Source organism: Numenius arquata, chromosome 2, assembly GCF_964106895.1.
Source record: "Numenius arquata chromosome 2, bNumArq3.hap1.1, whole genome shotgun sequence".
Lineage (NCBI taxonomy): Eukaryota > Metazoa > Chordata > Aves > Charadriiformes > Scolopacidae > Numenius > Numenius arquata.
The window spans coordinates 11,490,304-11,514,944 of NC_133577.1; the positions used below are offsets into that span (position 1 = coordinate 11,490,304).

Consider the following 24,641-nt stretch of genomic DNA (forward strand, 5'->3'; position numbering starts at 1 on the left):
TGTTGTTGGGTTCTCATACCGCCTCTTGGCACTGTATGTCCCCTCCACAATGGCAGCCAGAGACTTCTCAGAGATCTTTATCACACACAGAAAATTGTTGAAATGATTGAGGTTCCTCCTAAAATGCACGTGCATGTTTGCAGCAAGGACCCACCTCAGGAGTCTGGGAAAGCTTTAATGATGGTTTCATAGGCAGGAGGGGGGGTTTGAGTGGAGTGGCAGATGCGGAGGCTGTTGTTAGACCAATGGAATTCAGGTCGACTTAAGCTGTTGGTGGTGCTTCCCACCAGGGTCGTGGTGGTGTTTGTGGGAGTGAGGGTGATCAGCTGACTGTTCGTCTCCACGGGGAGGGGAGGACACTGCAGGAAAGGGTGGAAGGTGGATGCACGGAAGCTTGACTTCCTGGGGAAAGAGTTGGCTTGTTCTAAGGAGGCTTGCCGCTGGAAGGTGAGGCTGGCCAGGCTAAGGTTGCTCCGACGTTCACAGCTGCTGTTGCGGTAAAATCCAGTCCTGCCAGTAGTTTGGCCATGGGAGGGGGTCCTGGACCGACGGCTGAAGGCTGAGGAGCTCCCCTGGGAAATGTGGGCGCTAGCTCTGCGACGGGACAAGCAAGTGAACAACGCCCAGATGATCCCTCCAATCACCAGTCCAACCGCCATGGACACTGTGAAGGCTATTGTTATCTGCTCTGAAATACAGCAAAAATACACAACAAAGTTATTTAATTAACTCAGAGGATTTTCCTGCCAAAAAATGGCAACTTCCTTAGAAGATGAACAAACCGTAAGGTTTTTGTATGTAATACATGAACTTTACAACACAAACACAACATATCAGATTGCTCTCACTATACGGTGCTTTTTCTTTAATTTGCATAATTCAGCAACATCCAGAAAGTAGCTTGCATTTAATACCAGTTTCTGTATGTGTCCTGGTTTCAGCTGGGAAAGGGTTAATTTTCTTTCAAGTGATTGCTGTGGATGCAATGTCAATAATGCATATTGGTTTAATTGTTGCTAAGTGATGTTTATGCTTTTCAAGGACTATTTTCAGATTCCTACAGAAGCTGAGAAGGAACACAGACAGAACAATGGAAAGGCCAATGGAATATTCCATACCATAGACATTGTGCTCAGTATATAAATGGGTTTGGCCAGGGTGGGGAGGGAATCCACGATCACTGTCCGGGACGGTGCCAATTCACCGGGCAGTAAGAATGACTTGTGTCATTATTATTATTGTTATTCTTGTTATTATTATTATTGTTATTTTCCTTTTCTGTTATTGTTCTATTAAACTGTCTTTATCTCAACCCATGAGGTTTTTCCCTTTCCTCTCCTTTTCTCCCTCTTCTCCCTGCCCTTCTGGGAGAAGGGGGAGAACTTCATGAGCAGCTGTGTGGTCCTAGCTGCCGGCTGGGGTTAAACCATGACACAAAGCAAGGGAGAAGTCTTCAGTCTCTCCCAGAATCAGCCACCCACTGGCCCCAAGGTGTGCCACAAAACTGCCAAGCATTTGCTTCTGTGGGCAATATGAGGTGTGGATTTATGCAGACTTGTAATTCTGTTTATAGACATTTATGTTCCTTGTGTACATGTTTGCAAACTCACATATTACAATAGTGATGTACTTTCCGCCATGTTATTAATGGAGTAAGCCTTGTATTTATTACAACCTGAGAATACGTCCCAGCCTTTTACTGCTGAGTAACAGATACTTTAAATCTTCATAGAAATTAATGTAAATTACTATATCCTAATTGATTACGGTCAGAGATAACCACTAGTACTAAGTCTCTTGATCACTGTAACAGAAGGCAGTAACTCCAGGACTGGGATGCAGATGTTAGAGACCAGAAAGGGCAAGATGAGACTAGGTTCAAAATTTTCTTGCAAGAAAACAACTGTTAAAAATTTTCCCCTTAACTTATGGTGCTGGACAAACAGTCATTTCCAGAACCCAAAATAATGACACTGAGCCTGAGCTGTGGGAATTAGCCAAAGCAGATGCTAGAGAGGCAAAGAGAGTGAGTGGCCCGAGGGATGGCTATGGAGAGCAGCCAGCACACAGCGGAGGGAAAGGAGAGGTGCCAGGCGTGGCCAGTGGGACCAGCTTGCAGGCAGAGGTACCCAGTATTGCACCAACAGATACCTTTACTTAAGTCATTCGGTTCCTAGCAAGGTTCCTAGAAAGGCTTAAACTTAGGTCACTGCAGGAGGGGGAAAGCAAACATTTGCTTTCCTTCCAGCAGGGGAGATATAAATTATTATTGGTATAATTGTACTTTAAGAATTAGTTATTCTTACCTTCCTTATCTATTTTCTTACTTTTCTCCCTTCAGTAAAAAATTGTTAGCTGTGTGATTCATACTTGCGGTTGGGGAAAATTAGCTCCTTGAGCATTTGAAAGTTTAGCATAAAATTTTCCCACATTTCTGGGTAGGGATGCCAAGCAGCATTAAATTTGAACCCAGCCCTTGCTGCTGCCCATCAAGCCCTGTCAGAGGAGCAGTACATTCACCCTACATCCCTTTGCAGGTGTGGTTCTAGACAGGATCAACATTATCATGAATTACTGACATCACCGTGAATCTCCTACCCAAGTTTATTCACCTTACATTTTTTCAGAATAGACTTGGTGTTCCATGAGGTCCAGAAAATTTAAGCTCTAATTAAGCCACTGATATTTTGGACGGCCATACAGTCCTACTGTTGCTTTCTTGTAACCTCTGCTGTCAGCTAGGCTTATAAGCCTTTATAAAGCATCTTCAGAGACACAGCAGGCCTTATCATGTCCCTTTTGGTCAGAAATAGCCTATCATGCCATTTTAATGGATTTAATGCATTCTGTTACTGCAAGTTCCTACTCATACTCCTGAAGGTGGGAAGGGAGAGCCAGGACTTGATGACCTCCAGCTGAGTGAATCCCAGGTGGCTTCCTAAAGACAGCACTTCCCACGCCCTAGAGCTGCAATCTGAGTCCCCCTGTTGCTGTCCCAGAATGGCTATGGGAAAGCAGAGCAGGAACTAATCCTTTCTTATGCTGATTTCTTCTGCACCTCGGCTGGACTGCTAGTTAGGTTGTTGCATATGAGACTGCCAAGGGATACCCCAGGCAGAGGGCTCGGTGCTGCCGCCTGATATCCCTGCTCCTGTTTGGGTGCTCAGCAGGGAGGAGGCAAAGGGGATCTCTGTGGGGCTCAGCAGCCTCCTTGAGTGCAAGCAGAGGCACAGCAAGCCTCACAAGCGTACCTGGCTCTGGGGTTGCCATGCACCATGGTGAGGATTTGTCCCTGCATCCCTCTAGCCATAATTTTCACCACCTGCACAATCAAATCAGCATTTCGCACTGTTAAAAGCAGGTGAGGGAATTGACAAAAGTATTGAGTGCAGCTCTACAGTCCTTCCCACGTGCTGTTCCCCTGTGCTGGAGGTACAGCACAAACAATTATCCCTTTGGATAATGTCTTCATTAACTTCTTTGATTCTTTTATTTTTATACCTCTGTATATAAATGTAAAAATAGAGGGTCAAATTATTCCCTGGGGAAACTCAGCTGGGTTTACACTGACTATTGTAGTTGTCATATAGTACCCCAAATGCTCTCATTTCCATTTGGACCTACCTTTAATCCTTTCGGTTCTTGTTATAGAAATATCGCTGGACCCATTGGTTACAGACACTTTATTCTTTCTATTCCCAGACTCTCCCTGACTCCAGTGGGAGCTGTGGGTCACACTAATAGGCTGAACTTGCTTTTTATTCACTCCCTGCAGAGGATGAATTTCACTGAAATGTAATTCAGTTCTAAAAACTTGCGTTGAAGAATTGCAAATCTATGCCCATTGATTTCCTCTTTAAAATGTCCAGGCGATCACAGCCCTGAGGTACATTGGAGAAAATACTACCAAAGAGAGAAAAAGATCAAAAGCAGAGTGGGACTTGCTGCACCTGGGACTTTGAGGGGAACAGCTAGCTTTCAGAGAGTTGTTTTTCTCTTAATCTGGGCAGTGCCAGGGCAGAACTAGCCTTGCAGGAGAGTCAGAGCAATAATGACATGGAGTGTCTTCCAAGGAGACATTATAATATCTTATGGTTTCCTGAGAGCTGTGCATGTCATTCTGTCCTCTACTTCTAAGAAAAAAAAAAAAAGTTAATATTTGGGGATAAAGTAGGGATGCTGCCAATAACAATAACTCCCCAGGTGCTGGTCCCCTAAATACGTTTTGATCTGTGTGTTTCTCAGGCTGCTTACACTGCCTGCTTTATTTGATTAGGCCATAACCAAAAACATTTGGTACCCCATCTCAGTCAATTTTCTCCACTCTCACCTCTAACACCAGCTGAGGTGAAGGACAAAGGTTTTTTTTCAACAATGTAGGACAGACTTTTCAGTCTCTGGATCAACCAAACTCTTCATAAAATAGCTTTGTTTTTTGTGGTGGAGGATCCTGCCTCTATCATGGAGCAGGATCCTGGCAGACATACTCAGGTCAAGCTCTTATTTCTGTGAGGGTTTCATTTTCCTTTCATGTGTATGGACCACACCAGACAGCAAGACATTCCTTTTGAATTCAAAACATGTTTACATTGAGGATTCATTTTGCCAAGGAATCTCCCTTTTGCCCTGAGCTCTGGCTGAGACAGCCTGGAACAGCATTTTGCTCCCTGAACTCAGGAAATCTTTGGGACTTGCATCTTTCCTATAGTCTTATCATAAATTCCCCAAGATGTAAAGTTAGGGTGGGCAAAAGATCATCCTGACCCCATGCTCACAAGTGTATACATTTGTAAACTTTTCAGCTGGACAAGTATATGAAGGGATAGTTGTACGTCTCAAAATCATTAGCAGCAGCTTCAATGAAAGCATCTCAGAACAAGAACCAGGGTGGGGTTGGGGAAGAGCGGACTAAATACTGAATGCAAAGGAAAGAGAAATGGAAAAGCATCTTTTAGTCAGGCTGTGCACACATGACTTGAATTTGAACTGTGTATTTGCCAATAATAGCTAATAAAGCTAATAAAAAGTCAGTTACCTTTCCAAGCATCTGTTCTGCTCATGCTATTGCTAAGCACAAGGAGGCAGGAAACATCAATAGGGTGACATGATACCTACACACTTAATTTGATTTCCAGTGGGTGACTTTCAAATACATATGTTTTGGAGCTGTTAATTTTTTGTTATCACTTGATTAAAAGAGAAATAATTCAGTAGGTTTATCTTAAAGTTATTAGAAGTGGTCAGTCAAGAATAGTATTGTTCAGCGTTCAGACTCAGCTTGCTGTAGAGATGTTTTATTCATATTGCTTTAGAGCAAGATTCTGTTCATTTACTTCAGCAACTGAGAGTAATCTTCCCATTTTTCTTTTCTCCCACCTTCCTAAAACTACACCCCTGACATGCAACCTTTATTCCATGTGGGCTCCAGCCAGCTTGTATGCAGAACACACAAGCTCACTGATCTCAGCTGCATTAGCAATGAGAAGTATCAGAACGTACTACCATGCTGTATAGTGGAAAAGAACTATTTCTGTAATTTTAATCCAAATTTTAGAATTCTAAATTTATTTCCATTTCAATTCTTTCCTTCTCACATTTTTGTGAGTTTTCTTTCCTTTATGTTGTCATATGTCAATGACTCAAAACTTGTCTAAGCTTTCCTCCCCCTACATGTACACACACTTGTACACATGGACATAGCCTTGTCCCGAAGCTGAAAAGCCTTGACAGCTGGTTGTGGGTTTGATCTCAGACATTGAGAAATCCGCCTCAGCCTCTATCTCACCCTATGGTTTTTTCCCAAATGAAAGCTCAATATAAAAACCATACAAACCATTATGGGAATTCATACCTGAACATTGCACAGCTTAACATAGAGCACCAGCTAGTGTATTAAAGCATGAATTGCACTTACAAATGACAATTCTAGTAACGCAACTAGTAAGAATGGTTCAGATACTGTTTTACAGCAGTCTCAATGTCTCAGGTTTCAAGTGAGGTTCAGGTAAGTCACCAGCGGATGTTCATAAAGCAGCCTCGTTTGTGCAAACAAGACAGGAGCAGCTGGAGTCCATCAAAGTTTTGATACACTCACAGCACCTTTCTACAACTGTAGCAAATATACATCTCTAAGCCGGACAGGCTGCAGCTACCCCCCCTCAGGAATCCTGGGCAGTCAATTTGGAAAGGAAAAATACCCTGGGCCCAGAGAGTCACCACTTTTTTCCCACTACAGAAAGTTTGAAGTGATTTGAACTACTTAAAATTTTATGCCAGTTTTACCAACTCCAAGAAAACTTAGTTTAAAGCCGGGGCTGATTTCAGTAGCCAACTCCTGTGCTTCTGTTGTCATGCTGAGTTCAAAAAAGCAATTTCTCTGTGTCTGACAAGTGTTGACATTACTATCTTCCCGATCTTTGTCACTAATTGTATTAGCAAAACAGCCTCTTATTTATCATTTGTAGGCAGCCCATGATTCAGTTGGGTGGGCGAATCAGTTGCTGTGTAATATCAACCAGCTGTGATGTTAGTCATGGCAGAAGTTTAAGAAAGGTCACACAAGGCTCTTGTGGAAAGAGTGAGAGTGACAGGCTACAGCACAAAGTGGTTCAGGTAGTTGTAATGTCCAGAAAACAAACAGTCGAGTATGGTGGCATCTGGAAAAAAAAAAAAATCTGTAGGGAAAAAAAGCTAAGAGAAAAGCAGACCATGCAGGACATGAGAACTGATCAACAAAATTAGTAAGATAGTTAGGCTGTCTGAAATGTCAGTGCTTTGCATTAAAACACAGCTTGCTAGAGAGACATTCTAGTGCAAGATTCTTTTCTGCAGCAAAGGACAGTAATTCTCCCACTCCACCTAACAAATAAGCAGTTGCTTGTATTTCCACTGCAGATAAAATAAAAAGCATTGGGTTTAAAAATGTGTTTTTATCTGTGTGGACAGGTAAGAACTAGAATAGGTAGTCCAGGTAGGAGGTTCATCTATCACCATTAAAGATTTTAAAAACCAATATCAGTCAAGAGTTGTTGTAATATAGTTAATCCGGTCTTGAAAAAAGAAGGTAGAACAGACGACAGTTCAAGGCCCATACTGACGCTATTTTGTGCAGTTTCTAAGACTTTCTTCGATCAGGTAAGCAAATAGCCTCTGGAAGCGTCTGAAAAATTATTAAGGAAATGACAAGGTAAAAAAAAAAAAAGCATTCTGTGCCCTTGGATTAATACTCTAAAATGCAGAGGGGACGGCTGTTTGTTAGAGGGTTAACTTAACAAAGAGCCACCTACCTAGGAACAAGATTGCCCTCTGCTGGAAATTTATGCTGAAAATCTAAACAATACATAAAATACCTCAATTCTAATAAAACAAGGTGTCAAGAAAAACTAACAAGAAGCATTCCAACAAAGATGACAGGGAAGTTAATAGTGCCACAAAACTCAGAAAACCTTTGAATTACATTGCCATAAACACTTAGGACGAACATTTTGCAGCGGCTTTGAAAATAAGGTCGACTGAGGCACAGCAAAGGTGTTCAGAAGCTTAATGAAGTAAAGCTTGTACAGGTTTGTATCTTTGTGCAAATATCTGGGCTGATGGAGAAACATGAGGCTAAGTCTGGTCTTAAATTCGTATTTCTTGCCATCCACAGTGATGTCCAGAATGATACGCATGCACCAGAGTACTGCTTTGTTTACTAATGCCATAATTCACTGTGATAAAACACCAGAAGGGTGGAATATGGTGTCTCAATATCCTACAAACCAGCTCAGAGTTAATGATGTTCCCTTGATATTACTGGAAGTTGATTTCTACTGGAATGATAAATAAAGAGTAATTGTAATAATCTAAGATAGAGATGTCAGCGTGTTTAATTTAATGCCTTTGGCATAACTGTATAACACAAAGCAAAGATTCCTTTATGCAGACAGAGATAGAAACTTTGTTACCACGTGGTTTCATTATGATTCCTAATGCATTACAAAGACAGTAATATAATTTTGATCTTTTCCGCATGTGCAGCAAACAAACCTCTGGCAAGACATTCTTACCAACCTCACAAAACCAGAGCTTAGGCCTAAGCTATATGGCCCCTGCCTGAACCTAAATCAAACAGTTAAACACAATTTGCCACAGTGCAATACAGCACTGTCATTATTACTTAATTGATATGACTATTTTACAGAGCCTGCAAATAAAATAATTTCCTATACGAACAGAGCGTGAGTGACTGGAGTGAAATCTTAAAATTAAGGAGGATTTCCTAAAACTCTTAAAATTAAGGAGGAAATACCAAAGTAAGTCTGCTACATCTATGAAAACAAGACACTCAGGGTTAGGACAAAGGTTTTCAGGTTACTGGGAGGACTGTAGGGTAAGGAATACATCGAAGTCACCCTCAGCCTGACCACAGTAATTCTGTTATTTGTGGTCTGAGAAGATCCTGCCTCGGCCAGACACAGGTGGAGCTTCAGGTGGAGCTCGTCCTTACTGTGAGAACCCACAAAAGGCCCAGCAGTGTTTACAATAAAAGGCCAAGTTTTGGTAGAACTCAGAGGGATGAGGTACACTCTAAGTACCTTGAGATACTAGGTACGCTAGAAATAAAAACCACATTTCAGCTTGCCCAGTGCATCCTATGAACAGTGGTTCTCAATGCAGTGCTTTTTGAAAGGGCTGCAACCTCTGCACGTTTTCCTGTGAATCTCTCTCTGTCACCGGAGAGGCAGGACTTTGTTTCTGCTCCTTGATCTTAGCTGTGCAATCGCTCTCCCTCTTCCCCTGCAACCTGCTCACCTGCTTCCCAGGAGAGGAACAATCTCCCCTTCCCTGTTCCATCCTTCTTACTCTCCATTTTAAATGTGTCATGTACTAACATAGCGAAAATGAATGAAACAGACACATACAACATCATGTCCTGGCAGGAGCAAACAGAAATCTACTGGGGCCCAAAAAATGCAAAGTTTCCCAGAAACAGTCTCTTCTCACTCAGAAATATACTGCCTTTGAAATACTACCACAGAACATTCTGCTGACAGACCTAACTTGTGCATTGCTTGTTCAACAATAGCCATCAATGAAAATGGTATTTAGGGTTCTATTTATAGTCTCATTATGTTATGAGATTGCTAAGACTAGGGCCTTCTTCAGGTGAAAATTAAGAAAGTTGTGCAAAGTTGAAGAATGGGAGGAAGAGGAGCTGTTTGTGAGCTTTGCTGAATACTGATCAAAAGTATCCAATAAACAAGTATTCAAGTAGCAGGAAGAGAGATCTGTATTTCCATCAGCTTTTCATTCTTTTTTTCACTGCAGCAATATCTGAGGTATATCCAGTAATGCAAAAAATCTCCTGGTACCTTTGTCTTTCTCAGTCAACAGGTATAATAGTGAACGTTTTGAGAATATGGAAGCATGTTCATATGTGGTAGTACTGTACTCTTCAGTTAGTTATCTGGAGTTCAGAAATTTGAGCTTTCTTTCTCCCAGTACTTTCTGTGTGATCACCAATCAGTTTCAGAGGTTTCTCTTATATCAAATATGACTATGAATATCTATTTCAGTGTGGGCTAGGAGATCTAATTAAGTAGTACCCACAAGAATCTGCCTAATCACAAGCTGATAAACACCAGGAGAGTTTCTAAGTGGGATGATTGATTACCTATATGGAGTGTTAGTCAACTCTTGATGACCCAGGGCAGATGATCCAGGCTGGAGACTCATTGTGAAGCGTGACAGTGGTGCCTGTCCCACATGGGCCTGTGGTATCTGAGAGGCTGTGTTTGCATCAGGCTGGTATAGGTCCTACTTGTCTAGAGACTCCTGCACTTCTCAATCAACAGAGCCATTAACGGTCTCCTTCTTCATTTATACTCTGCCTGAATAACTTACGCACCTTCCATAAAAGTCATGTGTCTGCTTGGTTGGCTAATCCTCCCATTACCCTGGATAACTGAAAGATAGCATCAATATAACATAATTTTTTAAAGCAAAGGGTTTAAAATTGGCAGATGTCAGTTAAATGGTCAAATAAGTCATAAGTGTGTTAAGATGCTGGATTGTGAATTCAAATGTCTGAAACAGGGAATTAATTTTCTTCTGCAAATAAGATGCCAGAGAAGCAAGGCAGAAACCTCTGCTGAGAAGCAGAAACTGCCCCGGGTGTTTGTTTCAGCAAGCATGTATCAGAGCCCAAAAAAGTTTTTGCATTGCATTGAACATTTTTTTGTCTCCTCCAATTATTTTCCTGAAAAATTCCTAGACATTATTTCATAAGAATGCTGTATATATTTGCATTGTCCATGTAGTTTTGGTTATTTAACAGATAAATATTAAGTCACTATTGTCTCATTTTCAATCCATGAAAACCAAACTCATGTATGTCTCATTTCCATCTCCTTAAGTAGAAAGGAATTAAATTATTACCTTGGAACCAAATCTACTGCAGCCTAAAAACTTACTTTTTTTTTTATTTTTTATTTTGAAGAGTTGTTAGGACAAGAACTTAGGATTGCTTGGTGCAAACTTAACTACCATACAATAGGTTTCAAAATCTGAGTAAGTACCTTTTATTAAGGTTGTATAGAAAATGAAGCTTTGACTTTGAAAAGTAGGAAAAAATGAAGCTGTCTGTACTGTTATTGATAGTCTTTTCTGGTTTTCTTTTTTTTTTTTTCCCAAACAAAAGGATAGGGTTATGAAACGAAGAAAGACAAAATGGTCAGTCTTGAATCTTGTTTTTACTTTATGCTCTTTCATGATTGTGGACATCTCATTCCATCTTCATGCTTCAGACTAACCTGTATAAGGGAGATGGCACCACTTGCAGCTGCTCATTTGGCTCACTAAGATTTTTGACTCTTGGTTAAATGAATTACAATGGTTAAATTGGAAGTTGTGTATAAATACAGATCATTTTCCATAGGTTCTACAAGAGCTGAAGCAGAATCATTGCATCCACAGTGTCCTGAGACCAACTCACCTGAATCTGAATCCTGCCAGGCTCTAGCAGTTGAGTTTGCAGCTATGTGGGATTTTTCTTGGGGAGAAAGCACAGCACTAAGCTCTTTTTATTATGTGACAGCTGATGCCAATAGGTTCACATGCCAACACATTCACTGGTGGGGTGCTTGGAAGAAGAAATATACCTGATTTCCTAAAGATGAGATTTCTGGATTTGATGGATAGATAAAACATGATGTTTTGGGTAGCGCATGTGACTACAAGCAGCACTACACAGTCAATAGAGTAGGTGTAATTGTCAAAATGTGTATGAACTGTGTGTCTGATTAATATTTAAATAATACTCTGAAGAAAGTTTGCCTCTTCCTTCTACTACCTTAGATCTGTCTCCTTCCTGCTAAAGATGGTTAAGCATTTGATAAATCAATGGCTGTATGGGAGGTGGGGGGTGAGTGGGGGGAAGCAGGAGAGAAGCAGTAATTAGGAGGCAACAAAACACAGCCTGAGGATGACAGACTCACTTTAAAAGAATAATTTATACACAAGGAAGAAATTGTGCTCTGAATAGATGGCATGCAAGAATAAGACTGGTCTCTTCTCTTCATGTCATAGTTTGTTGCTTTCATCCAACTACAGTAATACTCTTTTCTTTGGGCTTGCCAGAATAAGGGCAAGGAAAAAATAGGTCCCTCATTAATACCTGCTTTTATCTCTCTGACAGGCCTGCACATAAGATCTTGGAATGGATTTACATATTAGCTTCCTAAATGCAAGGTCTGATTGTTGATATAATCCCTTTTGCTTCAGTAATGGAAGTGATAACTTTCACGTGCCTTTTAAATCTTTTACTGAATTGATAGCAAAATAAGCATAATCATGATAAATTTGGAATAGCTTGATCATTATGACCCTTCAGAAGAGAGTATATGATTTATCTGATAAATTTTTTTGTGGGGTTTATATAAAACAATAGTGGTCTAGTAGTTGATACAAAATGGTACCTCCGAAAGTTAGCTGGAAAATAAAACAGTGTAAGGCTAAGACACAGTTCTGTCTCCTGGAGAAACCAGAGTGGGCAGAGTATGTTTAGATGTGACATATGACCTTGACTTTTGTCCCTGATGAAGCAGAGAGGAAGTGCTGGCTTTCTACAATAGTATAGCACCAGCACAAGCAGAAGGTGCAGTGTGGAATCTCTTGCCTGGCTGCTTTGGGCTCTCTGTAGCAATACTGGAAGACAATGAAGCACAGCTGCTCCAGTGAACAGTACTGCCAGGTGCATAAGAAATCCTGCTGAGAAGCTGGATAAAAATCAACCCTTCTCAAACACAGCTGAGAGGGAAGAGAAGCATGGTATATCCTGAAGCTGAGAGGGGGGAAATGAGCAATGCCTTCCTCTTTAATTACATCACAAGTCAGAGGTTTATTTCCTATTTGGTACAAGAATATTTCTGGAGGTCTTCAGAGGAGGAGCCAGGGACCCTGAGTGTTACAGAGGAATGAGATTCACTGCTGTCATGTTGCCACTGAAGAGCTGATGTTCAAACATCAGCCATTGCTAATGCCTCACCATCACATGCTATCTTTTATCTTCCTTCAGTTAAACCCACACCCTTGTTGCCATTTCTCTCAGTATTAGCAGTACTGATATGAAAGCTGAGTCCTGTTTGAGTCACTGGCCCGAGCTGCTCTGCTGCTGCCTTGTGACACATCCCAAGACAGCTCACGCTGTGGTCAGGGGAACTGGAAAAGGGAAGATCTTCTGGTGACCTTGACCTGGTAGACAGGACAATAGCCCTCATTAACATCTTAACAGGTTCAGGCAGAGCAGAGGTAGTATGTGTGGGTCTCCCTTGCCCCAGTAGTCCTCTAGCTACCTTGAGCATTATCAAAATTATGTGGAATGCTTAAATCAGCTTCTTACCACTTGAGCACTTGAGAAGTGATTTAGTTATGTGACATTTTCTACATCTCATTTCATGGGATTTTCATGTGGATCAGTATCTCATCTGAAGGGGAAAAAATAGATTGCCATTAGTCAGGGGAATCTCTGATGCTCCAGAAGCCATGCAGCAAAAATTACTCTGATGCTGCTGGGCCTGGGAGGATGGGCTGCCCTACAGTCCTCTCCAAGAGGTGAAAAAAAAGTCTGTCTCAGTTCCTACATAGGTGAAGCTGAGTTTTACTGGTGTTGCCATTGTTTATTTTTGTCTGTGTACTATGTTCCCAGGGTCTGCCTGAGGTCCCAGCACGTGGTCTTTGTAACAGACAAAAGCAGAACTGATCCCTGTCCTGAAAACTCTGCTGATTTGTATAGGATTTTCACAGTCCTGATTTCTGCAGATTCACCATGCAGATACATTGCAACTATTCTTCATCAATTTGAAAGAAGTTAGTCATTCAAGTGAAATCTTTCATTAAGTAATCTGAAAATATGGCTTCACTATTAAATTTGTGGCATCATGTAACATTTCACTGAGGAGCAGGAAGGACAACTTGTAGGTACACTAGATTTAAGACTGATAATAAGAAGGGAAACATTTCAAGGATGTGACATTACCGTAAAGATCTCCTTGTCTTTCGTAGTATTGTTGAAATATATCATATTTTATATGTGTTGTACATCTGTTCTTCAGATAAATGTACTTGAAAAAAACTCAGTGTGTTTACAGGAAGCATTTGCAAAACCAGAAGTGGCTTTCTGTCTGATTCTGTGTCACATTTTACCTCATCATCTTTCTCTTATCGATATTCCTATGAAGTAGCACAGGGAAGTTTTCTCTGTTTTTCAAATAGGGACCTGAAATGTGGAGGAACCATCTGTCTTATCTTCCAGAAACCCAACTAGCAATCTGCCTCGCAGTATGCCTGTTTCCACAAACATCTTTTGGGGGATCCATCCTGCTCTAAGTTCAAATTGATCATAGGAAAATAAAACAATTCTAGTTTCTCAGTGAATTTGGGAAGAATCAATGAATTGCACTCCGTGTTAGGATCCCTACCTCAGCAGGGACACATTTTGAACTTGATAATAATTTTTTGCGTTGTTGGCAGGTTTCTTGTAGGAGGAGTGGGAGGAGGCTTTATGTCACCATTGCCTTTACTCAATACAGCTACACAGCCACTAAGCCAGGTAGGCTTGCAGGTGTGTTATTTGTTAGAATCAGGGAAATCTGCAACCCCAAGGACATGGTCTGTCCATACCAGACTGACACAAAGGGGTATAAGCACATTATGCTTCCTTCTGCACTATACCTTATATTATGCGGTCACACCATTCACATAACTATAAATTTCTAGTACAGACAACATTTTGCACATATTTTAGAGGAATAATGCTCTAATTAGCCCATCTGGTCAATATATTCTGGGCTAAGAAACAGGGAAGATATCTCCAAGGCTATATTTTTCCACCAGTTTTCCTAGCCCTTTCGTGCAGTGAATTCTGAGAGTTTTCTCTAAACTAGGAAATGCATCCCTCCTTCCTATTTATTATTTTTTGTGTTAGACTACTTGGGTTGCCCAAATTCACATGCCACTGACATATACTAGAACCAGTCAATGGGGGCATTTGGATTATATGCTCTTCAAAACAAGCTCTTTTTCTACCATCAGTAGATATAATTGGTCGTGAAATTGGAATGAAAGACAAACTGCTCTGTGTTATTAGAGGTCTCAAGGGTATAGAAAGGTAGCTTCAGAGATGTAAAACTTTTTCTTTTTTTTAAAGGGTCCAGCCTGAAGAAGTAAAGGAGAACATATTAGTCAGAAGATGGAAGGTTAGGCAAGCAGTAAAGAACCAGCAGGGCTCTAGAAAATCTATAATAACAAAGCTGGAAGTATGAGCCATTTATTTGATTGGAAAAGATAGGTGGGGAGCTGGAAGGACGGTTTGTTCACATACAATTGGCTCTCATATTAACTCCATCATGATGGGGACAGAAGCCTGCTCAATGATTTGAGTCCTTTAATATCACACACCATGAGGTAAAGCCCCAAGCTGCAAGTCCTGAGTGATGGATCAGTATCCCTGGTGAGCCAGAAGCCAGGCTCTGAAATTCAAGCGTTAAGAAAACAGACTTGTTAAGGTAGTGCATGATAAAGCACTCTGGGAAGTCTGATCAGGAAAGTTGTCGTTGTAGACACAGTCAGTGTATGCCAGATGGGGAGATGCAGAATCAGTGTGAAGACTGCATTTTATATATATGCCCATCTGTGACATGGGACAGGAATTAGTACAGGCTTCTGGCCAAAGAACTCAGATATATTCTTTCAGATATGTTTGACTTCGCCAAATTGATACAGAACATCCCTTCCTCCGATAACATTTGCTGGGACCCTCCTGCTCCTTTCCCTCTCACTCTCCATGTATTGATGAATTTGACTTGCTTTTAATTTTGATTCTTATTGGCAATTTTATCTACTGTTTATATATTGTTTTAATTAAATGCAAACAGGCAATGAGGTTAAAGAAATTCAAAATTGACCAAGTCAGTCATCACAGGAATATAGTTTTCATTTATTGTCCCCATTAATGCTATGAATGCAGAATTGCTTACTTATTCATCAAAAATACAGTGTGGGTCATGGCAATACTCATATTTGTGCACTAAGAGGCTCTATCCTCATTTTCAGTCTCTGTTTTTTGAAGAGGACAGCGTCTTACTATTTTGGATAAGCACTGGAAGGAATTATCCCCTGATATCCTAAAGCAGAACTGCATCATGAGGTTGGAAAAAAGCATTTTGCCTCTCCTTCTCTCTGTTGTCCCTTTGGGGCTTCTTCCAACAACAGCAGTCTGAAGTTGTCTGACTCCAGCAGAGCAATTTCAAAAGAAAGAATCTCATTTGGTTACATCCCATTTCCAAACTTTCGCAGGCATCAGTGATCTAACCCAAAGACTCTGCAGAAAGAGATTGTATTTCCTGTGAAGACATTTATTCCTTTTGTTACGACCTCTTTATGATGTGTAAACATGCTGCCAAGTATTGCGTTTTTAAAATCACTGAGGTTTTCCAAAACACAGAGAAGTGACAAAAAAAGGTGCAAGGACAAATTCCAGCTGATGCAGTGTCTTCAATCTCCTTGCTCTATTTTGGCTGATTGCCATGAATTAAAATACCAGGAAGAATATACACACTAGGGTGAAGTTGTGAAAAGGGAGAAAAGGGAATGAAAGAGAAGAAGAAAAACAGCAATTCAGAAAATACGTCCTTGACATCTATACTGCACCTTAATCCAAGGCTGTAATTTTGTTGTGTTTTCCTCCTATTTTGTTCCACTTCAACCCTGAAGGTTTTCTCTACTAAAAAAAATCTCCAGAGGTTTAAAGCATCTGTAGTGCCTCTATGTAATGCCTTCACTTCCTCCTATCTGCCAGCAAAGGAATTGCATCTTCAGCTTAGCTAAATCCTCTGCCCTATTAGCAATGCCCAGTCTATCAGGACTTTTCCAGCCATCAGACTAGGAGGAAAATGGCCTGGTAGAAACTATCACTGCCACATCTCCTGTCAAGTGCTTTACAGCTGGTTCCAAACTACAGCTTTTGTGTGTCCACATCTTCAGCAGGACATTTGAGGCAGCTCCCAGAGCATTTATTTGCTGCTGCTAAGGCAAGACTGGAGGGGTACAAAATGTGTGGAGAGGAGCAAAGGGAATGAGAAGAGATCACTCCAGGTATGCTGGAAATTCACTGACACAGTCATCAGAGTGGAAGCCAACAGGCTTAACTTGGTCACCGCACAGTCAGGCAAATACTTCTTTCCTCACTGGCAAAGAAAAAGAACTGGACTGGATTTGTTGCTGTTGCTGTTGCTTCTACACTGCTCTGGCTACTGCCCGTGAAGGATGCCAGAAAAGAAATCAGGTCCCATGGCTGTCTAGGATGGACTTGCTTGTCATTGGCATCTGTGTCATTGTTTGTGTCAGTGCTGCCCTTCACAAGTAGTATTTCAGTTCATAAAGAAGATGATGCAAAGTCCTTAACCACCACTATTGCTAGAGCAGTCACACAATACCACGACACAGTGTCCGATATTAGAATATGCTCATCGCTAATGACCATCTTTTCCAGCAAAATACATACTCTGACTCCTTTCAAGCAAACAAACATATTATACTGAGGGGAAGACCAGTGGGTTGAGGGAGAGAGAAAGTAAAATTTGACATTATATTTGAAACGACAACTGCATTTGTAGCTTATAAAGTCAAGTGATAATGCTTGACGTGCTAGTGCCAGGTAGTTCACAATCTTAAAATGCTGGAAGCCAGCTGATATATGGCATTGTTTCCACGCACAGGACAAATACCCTGGATCCTGATTCAAGAAAAAAAAAGAAGTCCTTAATGTTTTTAAGGTATTAAATTGTGATGTTGAATTTTTAAATAGATACTTGAGTAAAACTAGACTGAAGGATAGCTTAGGGATCTAACTTTATGTTGATTAATATCTGCTTACACTTTTTCTCTCTGCTGTTGTCATATTGATCAAATGTACTATTTAAATTAAATTTCCTGATCTGAAAGTATATTACTATCTGCACTGGTGAAATAGGATTGTCTCAAAGCCATTTGTTGTATTTAATTGTGTGTGACTGAGAATGCTTTTAGGAATTACAAGAAATGCACTCCTGGTTAAAATGGAAACATCTTTGCTTCCACTGCTAACTTACAAATCAAAATGAATTCAATAAAGACTATATTAAAAAAAATAAAAAATGAGATTAGTAGTTGATGGATGGGTACCAAACCGCTTCTCACTCAGCTACTGCCAAACATCCCTTTGAAACCACCAATAAAATAAAATGATCCAGATTCTCTGTCTACAGTCCCATGTCATTCCAACGGCGACGAAGTTCAGCAGAGGCTGACTTTAAGTGCTTCTCTTCCTACCTCTGCCAAAGTCCCATAGTATGGATTCCTACTGCAAAATAGGGTGATTGGAGGTTACATGGCTGCATAGAAGCTGCACCTGAAAGAGATGAGCTCCTGCAGCCTTGTAGTAGCTCAGACAACTTCTCTGAAACATCTACAAAGACTCTGTGCAACATCTGGAGTAGGGAACAGTGCTGTCAAAGTGAGAACTGGAATCCCCATTTTGTGCTTGTGACACATTACACAGAGGACATTTGCTGACAGGGCCAGGAGCTCTGTCATGAAACTCATGAATTTAAACTAGAAGAGTAGGTTAATATTCCTTTTTTTTCTTTTTTTTTTTTTTTTTTTCCCCTGGCAGAATTTATTTTAGACCAGTAAAACTACTGTTTCGTTTCTTCTGGTTTGCTCTGCTGCATAATTTAGCATTTCAAAAATGCTGCAGAATGATGACAGTGAAGCCTGAATTCAAAGCAATTAGGATGAGGTACAGCATCAGCTCATTGCCCTGCAAGACCTGCAGCTAAGCATGCTATCAACTCTCCAGCTGTCATTGACACTACACTGAGCCTGCAAAACATTGTGCTTTTTTTTTTTTTCATTATTTCTTACAGGCTTTGCATGAATATGGAGAGAGGATTTAAACTTCTTCGGCGATTCACACAGCATGACATATCAAGGCGTGTATATCTTGTTTTTTTTCTACACAGCTTTATTCATGCACACTTCCACTAACATGGAGCAGTTATAAAAAGATTTATATATGCTCACACATAAATAAGTGGGGGACAGTTTGTTCATTGTTTTAAAATTCTTAGAGTCACTTTTAAGGTGTTATTGTGTGAAGTTACCATTGGAAACCGGACAGCTTTAGAAAACAGGATGCCTGTATATTTTCCAGAGTAGGGAACCAGCTGTTAGACAATAGATGTTTTTTAAAATTGTAAGGGATTAAATATCATTATGAATAGTTACTCTAAAAATTTTTACACCATTTATTTTTTTCTCAGAAAGTCCCTCTCAGCAAACTTTTACACACATGTTGAAGTTTACACTTTGATAGAGTCTATGGGAGCTGGTGAGAAGTCACATATGCATGGGAAAGGATCTGCATCTTTGTAAAGTATTCACACTCACAGCGCTATATGGTGGGTGGCTTAGAAAAACAGTGACACAGATTGTAAACCATATCCTGAAAAATGACAGTTTCAAATACTGCATTCTCATTTAATAAAGAACTCAATTTTATTTATCTCTACTATGTGTACCTTTATTTTTACCTCAGATCATGCATCTCCAAGGATATCAGAAAATACACTTCTGGGGTTTTTTTAGTGAAATTTCCTCACAGTGAGCTTGTGTCAGTCATTGATACAGACTACATAGTGTCCCTCCCTGGTCTACCACATATGATATACCTAAAGAAAAGGAAGAGGAAATGCTATTAACACTTCTATCAGTAAAAGAAGGAAAATGTAAGAGGTATCTTCCCTTCCCAAGACCATGCAAGCTCCTCACAAAATCCTGAGCTGTGAGGTTCATCTGCAGTCAGTGTAAGCAAATGGGAGGTGATCAGGGCTGGGAACAGTTTCCATCCCTGGCAAGCTGGCTGGGCAGTGCTGGTGAAAGGAGATGCTTCCAGCAATAAGACAGCTCATGCATGTCCTGCTCTGTGCTGTCCAATGCAGCTCGTGATATTGAAGAACCTGGAGAAGTACCTTCAATGGAATGACAGAGTAACAGCAGTACCACCGGGGCCAGCTGCAGCCAATATGCAGTGGAAATTAAACATTCACTTAGGTACCTTTTTTGACTCTTCATGAAGATGGAGAACACTTTGCCCACAGTCTGAGCATTATGGTTAATGAATCCTTAGAGTTTCATATAACATTGCCATGTCTTGTGTATGTTTCCGTGACAGTGAAGCAGTAATTTACCTCAGAATAAAAGCAAATCTGCAGTAACAAGAGCCAGCACCTTTTACACAAGGATTCTTAAAGTACATGTTGATGAAAGCACTTTCATTTTTGTTCTGAAAGAGCCATTTTAGAATTACATGTAGTTCAAAGATGATAGTTATTCTTCAGAGTCTCTACATCTGATAGTTATTCTTCAGAGTCCAAAAGACAGTCTCCAGACAACAAGAGACTCTGCAACAGCAATAACAGTATTTTTTCCTCAGTTAATCTGTAAGTATTTCTCAAGGGCATCCAGTATCATTATCCTACTTTTTAGCCCAAGACACAAAAATGAAGTGAGTTGCTCATGGTCTCCCAGTAGCAAAATATATGTGTCACTGCAGGAAACATGACTCTTGTTTCTTATGCTAAGGAAAAGAAGGAACTTCTTTAAATATTCTTGTATAGTTCTTTTCTACTCTTTTCCCAGGGCACTTTTATGCAACAGAAGTTCAATTTGCTAATACATAGGATTTTTTAGCTTTAGATAGTCCACAGATTTTTGGAGATTCCTCAATAGCAATAATAAACTAGACAAACCCGGATCATATGGTTCACGCTAATGCTAAAGGCTAATGATAAATATTAATTCGTATTAATGCTAGACATAGCAAGTGATAGAGCTTTTTGGAGGGAAAAGTTCTCCACAGTTGTTGCACAGAATCCTTTAGGATCAAGTCACTGAAACCAATTACCTCAAAACAATTTCAGTATAAAATATAATCCCACCTCACACTCTATACGTTTCAGTTAATGACCCATTCCTAGGTTTGGGTGAAGGAAAACAGTCTTAATGGATAATAATCAAAATATACATTAAGAGAAAAGTAAGGGGAATCTGATCATGAGACGTCACAACAAATTGCAAATCATTCTACATTCTGGAGGAGTAAGATTATTAAGTAAGTTTATTCCAAAGCTTGGAACATGTTTAGTTTTTGCTATCTCTTCTCATCAGAGGATGAAACAGAGCATGTCTGCCATGTAGGTACATCCATTAAACAGTTGAGAATATCTACCTGATCTGAAACAAAGTGAAGTCAATAGAAACCTTTTCAACTGACTTCAGTAATGAACTTTGTCAAACAATCAATTCTGCCTGGGCAGTTCCTGCTGTCTTGATTAGTTAAAAACATGACAAAACTTTGTCAAAGAAATATTTGGAAAACAATCTTTTGCACTGCAAGAAATACAAAATCTATTCACTGCTTTTTGCTTTCAACATGAGTCTTGAAAGTATCTAGATGTACTTTACTTTTTAAGGCAATCATCAGCGAATCTCAACATCTACTTTAACGATATTCTAGAAAAAGAAACAAAATCCTTACCCCAAAACTTTGGTGGCCATGTGATTGGAGAGTAAGTACTGTTTCTATCCATAACATCCAAATAACAAATATAGAATGGTATGTCCACAAAGGAGCAATGGATTTCTGAACGTTTGAGATTTAGCAGTAGAAGCAATGCTTTTGTGCTGCCAGAGAACTGTGTTGTTTGCCTGAAAGGAAATGGATGTATCACATTTCCTGCTTGTGGACTCAAATTAGCAAGTGCTCGCCTTATCTTGGAACACCACATGGTTCCCGAGACGGGGAAATAGTTTCCTTCTCGTCATTTCCTCAGCCAGAGCAAATTGACTCAGAACAATACCAAATCTCCTCCTTCTCTGAAACTTTTTGAACCCCAAAAATGTCCAGAGAGAGAGACATGAAAATTCCTTTCTGTTTCCTTTAATGATTTTATATCTTGAAGACCTTCCTTAAACATTCAAAAGCACTTGTATTCAGTGGGAATTTTCAATGAGGAAAAAATGTGTCAAGAGGCTTTTAATAAACACCATTTCATTGGTACATTAATTTAGGGTATGAGGATTGTTAAGCATTAGCCATTGTTCCTCAGCTAGCTTGAGGAACTAGCTGGGCCTGACAGTGTAAATGTAGGCATTAATATTTTAATGAGTGTACTTCAAATTTCCTTTGACAATTCTTTTCCTTTCCACACCCCATTCTAAAATATTAGTTCCCTGGAACACAAACAAGCTTTGAGCTAATTGTTTGGACAGTTTTAATACAATGCAGTGTTAATTCCCAGTTGGAATTTGTAGGTACTGCTGCTAAATATAACAAATAGCAATAATAACACCCTTACAAAAGAAAATAGCCCCCATATCTAATAACACAGGCCCAGAATTAATGGAGAATGTATGGGCATCAATAAAATACATATTTTTTTATTTATGTGATAAATTCTGTAGGACCTGATTTTAACTATTTTCCTCCTAAATATATTGCAGATAATGGATGTCCATAAACATTCTGTTATGAATGTCAAACCTCTGTTCTCTGAAGAGTTGTATGAGGTTTTGTTTTGCCCATTGTTTAAAAACAAACAAACAAACCAACCCAGAATCAGTTTTTTTCACAATGAATATCAGGAATCCCAAAAATTTAGGAATACCCCAATCTTAAGATTTGGATCTGGCATAATTTTAATATTGAATCTTGATTTCTTTTATTTGGGACTTTTTTTACATGAAACACATTTTTAAAAATACTGAGTAAAGATACTCTGATGGTTAATGGAAAACTGACAGCTTTCAAAGCTGGTGCTGAAAATGACATATCCAAATACTGAGTTAAGCACCTGAATGAAGAAGATCTGATTCTCAGATGTATGTGAACAAGATACAATTTGATAAGAAATGCTGGGATTATTTAGTTTCTTTGGGACACAGGTACCAGAGCAGATGACAAAAATATACAAATTAAAGAATTCTATGACTAGAGTTAGCTTTGTGATCTAAGAGTAGAAGAAAATACAACAAAACTGAATTATTGTAAACTATAAAATGAGAAAATTTAGTGATTCTAGTTTACTGAATGCATCTATTGAGACGATCATTGTAAAACAGAATTAAACACTGACATTTTTCTCTATTGAGAGGATCTTTTCCTGAAAATAAAATCATCGAAACTCGAGGTAACCTCATGGATAAAAATGCTTATCACCATTCATTATACTGGCCAGTACAGAATCATAGAATCATAGAATGTTTAGAATTGGAAAGGACCTTAAAGGTCGTCTAGTTCCAACCCCCTGCCATGGGCACAGATACCTTTCACTAGACCAGGTTGCTCAAAGTCTGGTCTTGAACACCTCTAGGGATGGGGGATCCACTGCTTCTCTGGGCAACCTGTTCCAGTGTCTCACCACCCTCATAGTGAAAAGTTTCTGTTTGATATCTAATCTAAATCTACGCTCTTCCAGTTTGAAGCCATTACCTCTCGTCCTATCACTATGTGCCCTTTTAAAATGTCCTTCTCTGGCTATCTTGTAGGCCTTCTTCAGATACTGGAAGGCTGCTATAAGGTATCCCCAGAGCATTCACTTCTCCAGGTTGAACAACCCCAACTCTCTCAGCCTTTCCTTGTAGGAGAAGTGTTCCAGCCCTCCTATCATCTTTATGGCCTTTCTCTGGACCCACTCCAACAGATCCACATCCTTCTTATGCTATAAGGACTCCAAAGCTGGACACAGTACTCCAGGTGGAATCCCACCAGAGCAGAGTAGAGAGGTAGAATCACCTCCCTGGACCTGCTAGCCATGCTTCTTTTGGCACAGCCCAGGATATGGTTGGCTTTCTGGGCTGCAAGAGCACATTGCCAGCTCATGTTGATCTTCTCATCCACCAACATCCCCAACTCCTTCTCCTAAGGGCTGCTCTCAATCCGTTCTCTGCCCGGGCCGTATTTGTGTTTGGGATTGCCTCGACCAACGTGCAGGACCTTGCATTTGGCTTTAAACTTCATGAGGTTTGCACGGGCCCACCTCTCAAGCCTGTCCATGTCCCTCTGGATGGATCCTTCCCTCCAGCGTGTCAATCTCATCACGTAGCTTGGTGTCATTGGCAAACTTGCTGAGGGTGCACTCAATCCCACTGTCCATGTCACTGACAAAGAGTTGAACATCACCAGTCCCAGTCCCAGATACCCGCTCCTGAGGAATGTCGCTCATCACTGGTTTCCACTTGGACATAGAGCCTTTGACCGCAACTCTTTGATTGTGACCATCCAGCCAGATCCTTATCCACCGAGTGGTCCATCCACCAAATCCATGTCTTTCCAATTTAGAGACCAAGATGTCATGCAGGACAGTGTCAAATGCTTTGCATAAGTCCAGGTAGATGATGTTGGTGTAACACACTGTCACTTCTGACTGATGGGAGACAGAGGTATGTAGAGGACAAGGTGTCAAATACATTGCTGATGTGACTTCAATTCCAATAAAATGAGCAGTCTTTTATCCCTTGAAAAGAAGAACTGAGGAACTCAATTCTGTCCTTAAAGTTTTTTAATGTATTGATTAAATGAGAGGAGGTGCTTTGAATTTACAACATCACAAGCCCTAATCCCTGAATAAAGAGAACTTTCAGGGGGAAAAAATGTGATGGGTATCATCATATATTTTTCTAATGTATTAGAAAAATCACAGGCAATCAAACTGGAAGTATGTAAGGCAGTGCCGGAAGGTGAAGAGTCACCTGCGTCATTGGTCATGTGCAGCTGCAGGGGAAGGACTTGGCACCATTGTCAGCCTGTTCTGGGGGCAGCAGTTGCTTTCTCTGTAGTATTTATGCTTTCCCCATTGATATGTTATGATTCTTCTCTTTTTCTTTGGCTTCCATAAACCCCTGATTTTTCTCTGTTTAACAAAACGCTTACAGTGGAGAGATATTTTAGTATGTGCATAGAGATAAATTTTGTTGAAATAATTTTTCAGCTGGCCAGGCATGGTAATGATGTTTGAGTATGATCAGTCTACAAAATGAACCCAGATCTTAGCTACTGTCAATCA

At 40.2% G+C, this 24,641-nt stretch overlaps 1 protein-coding gene across 2 annotated transcripts; it reads right to left on the reverse strand.

The window, feature by feature from the left end:
* Positions 1–155: 155 nt before the first annotated feature.
* On the reverse strand, positions 156–21,365 carry MYCT1 (MYC target 1). Of its 2 annotated transcripts, none has more exons than XM_074169086.1 (2): positions 21,116–21,365; positions 156–688 (listed from the first exon to the last, which is right to left on the reverse strand). In XM_074169086.1, the coding sequence occupies exons 1-2, from the start codon at positions 21,363–21,365 to the stop codon at positions 156–158; spliced, it is 783 nt and encodes a 260-aa protein (XP_074025187.1). The 2 variants fall into 2 exon arrangements, with proteins under 2 accessions (XP_074025187.1, XP_074025188.1); XM_074169087.1 differs by having other exon boundaries at positions 156–683; positions 21,116–21,172.
* Between the last annotated feature and the right edge of the window lie 3,276 nt (positions 21,366–24,641).

Coding starts and splice junctions, on each gene's coding strand:
- MYCT1 (XM_074169086.1), bottom strand. CDS start 21,365: ATGTGGTGTTCCAAGATAAGGCGAGCACTTGCTAATTTGAGTCCACAA. Junction 689..21,115: donor ATGGCCACCAAAGTTTTGGG/GTAAGGATTTTG, acceptor GCTGTATTTCAG/AGCAGATAACAATAGCCTTC.